This window comes from Rhinopithecus bieti, unplaced genomic scaffold, assembly GCF_001698545.2.
Source record: "Rhinopithecus bieti isolate Rb0 unplaced genomic scaffold, ASM169854v2 scaffold_12049, whole genome shotgun sequence".
NCBI lineage: Eukaryota > Metazoa > Chordata > Mammalia > Primates > Cercopithecidae > Rhinopithecus > Rhinopithecus bieti.
Genome location: NW_016807278.1, coordinates 2,652,753 through 2,658,926, shown reverse-complemented (window position 1 = coordinate 2,658,926; position 6,174 = coordinate 2,652,753). Strand labels below are relative to the sequence as shown.

General features: G+C 48.4%; 1 protein-coding gene across 21 annotated transcripts in view; it reads left to right on the top strand.

Moving 5' to 3' along the window:
- NFASC (neurofascin) overlaps window positions 1-6,174 on the top strand; it is a 204,655-nt gene that overhangs the window by 128,359 nt on the left and 70,122 nt on the right. For all 21 annotated transcript variants that reach the window (XM_017881014.1, XM_017881013.1, XM_017881006.1 and 18 more), the window contains 3 exons: window positions 867-972; window positions 2,730-2,926; window positions 3,372-3,494. In XM_017881014.1, coding sequence (XP_017736503.1) covers window positions 867-972; window positions 2,730-2,926; window positions 3,372-3,494 — 426 coding nt within the window. The remainder of the gene's footprint in view (window positions 1-866; window positions 973-2,729; window positions 2,927-3,371; window positions 3,495-6,174) is intronic.

The window sequence follows — 6,174 nt, the reverse complement described above, 5'->3', positions numbered from 1 at the left end:
TTTTTTTTTTTTTTTTTTTTTTTTTAAGACACAGTCTTGCTCTGTTGCCCAGGCTGGAGTGCAGTGGCGCAATCTGGGCTCACTGCAGTCTCAGCCTCCTGGATTCAAGTGATTCTCCTGCCTCAGCCTCCCAAGTAGCTGGGGTTACAGGTGCTCACCACCACGCCCAGCTAATTTTTTTTTTTTTTTTAGTACTTTTAGTAGAGATGGGGTTTTACCATGTTGGCCAGACTGGTCTTAAACTCCCGACCTCAGACAATCCACCCACCTCAGCCTCCCAAAGTGCTGGGATTACAGGTTGTGAGCCACTGTGCCTGGCCTATGGGTTTTTGTTTGTTTGTTTGAGACAGAGTCTTGCTCTGTTGCCCAGGCTGGAGTGCAGTGGCACGATCTCGGCTCACTGCCAGCCCCGCCTCCTGGGTTCATGCCATTCTCCTGCCTCAGCTTCCCGAGTAGCTGGGACTACAGGCATGCTCCACCACACCTGGTTAATTTTTTGTATTTTTAGTAGAGACGGGGTTTCACTATGTTAGCCAGGATGGTCTTGATCTCCAGACCTCGTGATCTACCCGCTTCGGCCTCCCAAAGTGCTGGGATTACAGGTGTGAGCCACCGCGCCCGGCTGCCTATGGGATCTTTTTAAAGGGGTTCTTCTTCTGCTTAATATTTGACACCCACCTTCTTTCCTGCGGCACCATTTAAGGAGCTGGGTCTCTAGAATGGGGCCCTGTTCACCGCCCCCTGCACCCCACCCACTTGCCCGCTTGCATGTGTGGCTCCTGAAGCTCTTCATCTCAGCTGTTCCCCAAGCTGGACCCCAGGGAGGTCCCTGCAGCCCTGACCATGCTCCCTGTGCACTGTTGCAGTGACACAGCCACCGACCATCACCAAGCAGTCAGTGAAGGATCACATCGTGGACCCCCGTGATAACATCCTGATTGAGTGTGAAGCAAAAGGGAACCCTGCCCCCAGGTGAGTGGAGGGGAAAAGAATGCATTGAAACCACCCGCTTGCTTCTGGGCCTGATGATAACTAAGGCAAATGAGGCAGCTGGAAAATTAGACTCATCCATTCCAAAAACTTTCCATTAGGTACCTACTAGGTGGAAGGCACAATTGAGGTACCAGGAAATTTTGCCTATAAGGAAACTGGAGACCAGAAAACAAGTGGCTTGAGTTCACATCAAAAGCCAGAACTGGATATTCAGTTTTCTGACTTTCCGTTTAACATTCTTTCCTCCACTCTGCCCCACATTTAGCTTATAGGAAGTTCCTCTTCCAAGCCAATTCAAGTCTTTCATTCTGAGCTTGCTTCTACCTGTTTATGTGCTAATTAAGACCAAATAAGATGACAACAGACATGAATTAAAAGCCTGTTGTGTGTGTCCGGGCTCTGGGTTAGGTTCTGTTACTCACATTGTCTTGTTCGACCACCTAACAGTGCTCTGGGGAAGGACAAATGCCCTTATGAAGAGGAGGGGAAACAGAGGTACAGAGGTCCAAGGTTACCCAGCTTGAAAGGGGCAGAACTCAGATTTAAACTCACGCTTCTGATCCCCCAAGGCCAGATTCATTTCTGTCAAATGATAAGCATCGGAGACATGGCAAACGTTATTATCCGCCCCCATCCGCATCCTCAAAGTAGCATCCACAGACTGAGCCCTTCAGGAGCCTCATGCAAGATTCAGACTGAGATGTGATAGGACCCCATCTAGGGTGTGTCTGTCAGCAGGAGACATGAGGCCAAGCAGAGGCTGCCAGGTATGCAGTAGCTTTATTCTGGCCCCCTGGGTTCACACAAGACAGTCTCGAACCCAGAGCTGTGAGCCTGGGAACCAGCAGGGACTCCCTCACTGGCCGTGTGAGTCACCCTGAAGGGTCAGTCAGGGTAGTGGTAACCTTGCTTGCTTCTGAGGTTTGGTTTTTTTCCTCCGTGGTTCCTTTGCAGGGACAATGATCCTGTGGCACTGAGCAGCCCCTGCTGTTCCAGCTGCTCCTGCTTTCCCTGCTTCTTTTACAAGTTAGATCGTGGGCATCTGAGGATGTGAGGCCCTGGCTGCAGCTCCCAGGACGAGCAGAGGGGGCCATTCTAGTGCTCTTCAGCAGGGGCTCAGTTCTACTAGGCTGCCATTTCTTTAAAAGCTGCCACTCTTGGGCTACAGGGCATGGTCACTGCTATGTAATCTATACTCACTGAGCAGGGCACAAATAACCTAAGCCATTTCACTTTGGCTTTAGAATGGATTGTAAAATTAAGGCAGTAGGAGGAGCAGGGCCAGCTCCCTGATGTGTTTAGGTTGGGTGGAATATGAATTTAAGTTTGCCTTCCTAGTGGGAGGTTGGAAATGTCCTGGGGTGGAAGAAGCAGCAGACTCTAGATTCTAGAAATGAAAATCTCTCCTCGATGATGTGTTTAACATAACCCCCGAGTAGCTACTTGAGTATCTAACACTTAGAGCCACAAGTCCCAGTCTTAGCTGAGTAGAAATACTAACGCCAGGCCCCTGCCCTGGAGAGTCACCTGAGTAGGACCTGGGACTTTGCATTTTATTGAGCTCTCCAGATGGTTCTTCTGCTCGGCCAGGCTGGTACCTGTTGGTATAGGGGTGCCATGATGGGGCTGCAAGAGGGAATTTTGGTACTGAGCCAGGAACTAGGGATCTGAGATCTGCCTGGAGCCCAGAGCCCACCCCATTCGTCTTGGTTGCCCCTGCTCCCCACTCTCCACAGCTTCCACTGGACACGAAACAGCAGATTCTTCAACATTGCCAAGGATCCCCGGGTGTCCATGAGGAGGAGGTCTGGGACCCTGGTGATTGACTTCCGCAGTGGCGGGCGGCCAGAGGAATATGAGGGGGAATATCAGTGCTTTGCCCGCAACAAATTTGGCACAGCCCTGTCCAATAGGATCCGCCTGCAGGTGTCTAGTGAGTAGCATGGGGCAGGGCTGAAATGCCCTGCTCCTGGGTAAATGGAGAGTGGGGGGTGTGGAAGGCCATTCCAGAAGGCCCGCCCTTGCCCTTGGCCTGCAGATGCCTTGGTGTTCTCTATGCATCTTCCCCAACTCAGAACGATTCCTTGGAAAGGAAGCTCCCAAAGCTTCCTTTTGAAGTTGTTGTCTGCAACAATTTCACTGGCCACTGTGGGCACAGGAGAGGGGAAAGGAGGGGAGCCTTTGACGATGCCTCCCTTCTCCTGCCTCTCAAGGGCAGCCCCTCGAGTAGGCTTACATGCCCTGTCCCTCTCTCTTGCTCCCTCCTTGTCCAGGTGCCCTTTCTGTTTCTCCTCCTTGCATGCCTCCCTCTGACCCTGCTCCTTGCCCTGGGCCCAGCCATCACCCTCACTTTATCCTCTTTGTCCGCTTCTCTCCAGAATCTCCTCTGTGGCCCAAGGAAAACCTAGACCCTGTTGTGGTCCAAGAGGGTGCTCCTTTGACGCTCCAGTGCAACCCCCCACCTGGACTTCCATCCCCAGTCATCTTCTGGATGAGCAGCTGTGAGTCTTGGGGGCCTGGTGTTGTGTTTATATTTTAACCTTAGGGAGTGGGGTGGGTGTGTTAAATGAGGAAGGGCTTACCCAAGCTAGAAGACCTTGATTTGTGAGAAGCAGATGCAATGTGGCAACCAGGCTGAGAACACAGGCTCTGCAGAGAGAGGCTGCTTGGGCTTGTTTTCTAGCCTGGCTGCTGTGTGATCTTGAGCAAATTGCTTACATCTCTGGGCCTCAGTTTCCTCTTCTGGAAAAAAACAGAGCTAATCATAGTACTTATCTAATAGGATTGTTATAAGAATAAATGAGTCAATATGTCCAAAGTGCTTAGAACAGGGCCAGACACACAGTACGCACTTGGTAACATGATAATGAAAATGAAGAGTAAGACAGAAGGGATTAGGGGAGAAGATGAGAAATGGTTTTTCCAATTGGCCGATTGAAAGCGGTTGATACCAAACCACCTCTTTCAAGTATTGGCCGGTCTGGATTTACTCTGATTCGCTCTTCTGGTAGGAGGAAGGGTGAATGGGGAATTGAAACTTTTCATAAAGGAGTGATGGGGAGATAGGGTATCTGGAGCAGGGACAGAGTAATATCACTCAGTGATTGTTCTGGCTCAATTTTGGACTGAGGCTCAACCTCTCCGGACCTCAGTTTCTTCCCATGTTTTCAATTTAAATAAAAGGAGAAGCATTAATAAAGGTAAATAGAAAGCTGTTATCTCTCTGTGTGTCTTTCTGGCTTCCTGTCCTCCCTCCCTTCCTGCCTACTTGTCTGCCCCTCTCCCCCTCCTTCCATCCTTCCTTTCCCATCTATCCAGCCATCCATCAACCTATATCCCCACCTGCCTAGCTGCCAGTCATCCATCCTTCTATCCATCCCTGAATTCTTAGCAGCCTACTTTGAAAAGAGGCTGCCCTGTTGATGAGGCAGCATTGTAATTTGTTTTGCAGATTGAGGATGGCTTTGTGCTCACTGTCTCTCGCTTCCCCCATCACAGTGCACATTTGTGGGGAAGGCTGCCTGGCCACAGGCTGCTGGCCTCATTTGTTAATTCACAGTTCAACCTCCCCTCTCTCATCTCTCCCACATCACATTCACCACCAAATGGTGTTTACTCTGCCTCCCAAGTAGATCTTAGGCCCTTGTCTTCTTTCCGTCCTCACTGACATCCCCCTGCCCCAGCCACCATCAGTTTTTCCCTGGGTAACAAGAATTATCCATACAGGCCTCCCTGGTCTTTCTAAAAATGTGATAGTTAATTGATAGTTTCATTCATCTGCTTAAAGCCCTTCATTGGCTCCTCCATCACCTCAAAATAATGGTCCAGATCCCTTTCCCTGGCACCAAGTCCCATTCCAGATCTGGCCCTCTGCCTCTGCAGCCGTTCTCCCACCTTATCCCCCTACACCACTGAGTGGACTGTGTACTCTTAGCCTTTAGCACACACTCTTCCAGCTCCTTAGAAACCTCAGTTCCTCTGTCTTTTCTGCTGGTATAAAATATGCAGCCTTTAAGGCCCAGCTTAGGACCCCCTAGAATGTATTGGGTTCGTTTCTGCAGTTCATCCCCTTCTAACTGGTGTGTTCTGCTCACATGGTGCATTGCAATTGCTTATTTATCTGCTGCCTCTTCTACTAAACTGGAAGTTATTTGAGGGCAGTAACAGTCTTGCTCATCTTTCACCAGCACCTAGCACTGTGCCTGGCACATAGTAGGCCTACAGTAAATCAGGATGGTTTGAAGAGCTGACCAGCCCATTGTGGGGAAGGTGGCTTCGTTAACCTTGTGCTTTAAGAAATGGTGACTTAAAAAACAGTTGTGGGGATAGAAAGGAGAGAGCTGTGAGTAGTCAGCTTTAGGTATATTCTAACAAACCTAACAGCCTGGAAACCTGGTCTTTTGGGTTTACATCAGATATAGCACTTGAAAAAAAAAAAGAAAGAAAATATAGTCAACATTTTCAGCCACTCCAATGATATCATTAATCAGACATTTTCATATTTTAACATCTCTAAAATTGAAAGGCCTCTTAAAACTGATGATGTACATCATTGATTGGTATATATCTTACAGTTATAATCAGTAGTGCTTTCTTCTTTTTTTTTGCATGAACCCTTTTTTTATTATTGTACTTTATGTTCTAGGGTACATGTGCACAACATGCAGGTTTGTTACATATGATACATGTGCCATGTTGGTGTGCTGCACCCATTAACTCATCATTTACATTAGGTATATCTCCTAATGCTATCCCTCCCCACTCCCCCCACCCCACAAGAGGCCCCGGTGTGTGATGTTCCCCTTCCTGTGTCCAAGTGTTCTCATTGTTCAATTCCCACCTATGAGTGAGAACAAGTGGTGTTTGGTTTTCTGTTCTTGCGATAGTTGGCTGAGAATGATGTTTTCCAGCTGCATCCATGTCCCTACAAAGGACATGAACTCATCCTTTTTTATGGCTGCATAGTATTCCATGGTGTATATGTGCCACATTTTCTTAATCCAGTCTGTCATTGATGGACATTTGGGTTGGTTCCATGTCTTTGCTATTGTGAATAGTACTGCAATAAACATACATGTGCATGTGTCTTTATAGCAGCATGACTTATAATCCTTTGGGTATATACCCAGTAATGGGATGGCTGGGTCAAATGGTATTTCTAGTTCTAGATCCTTGAGGAAT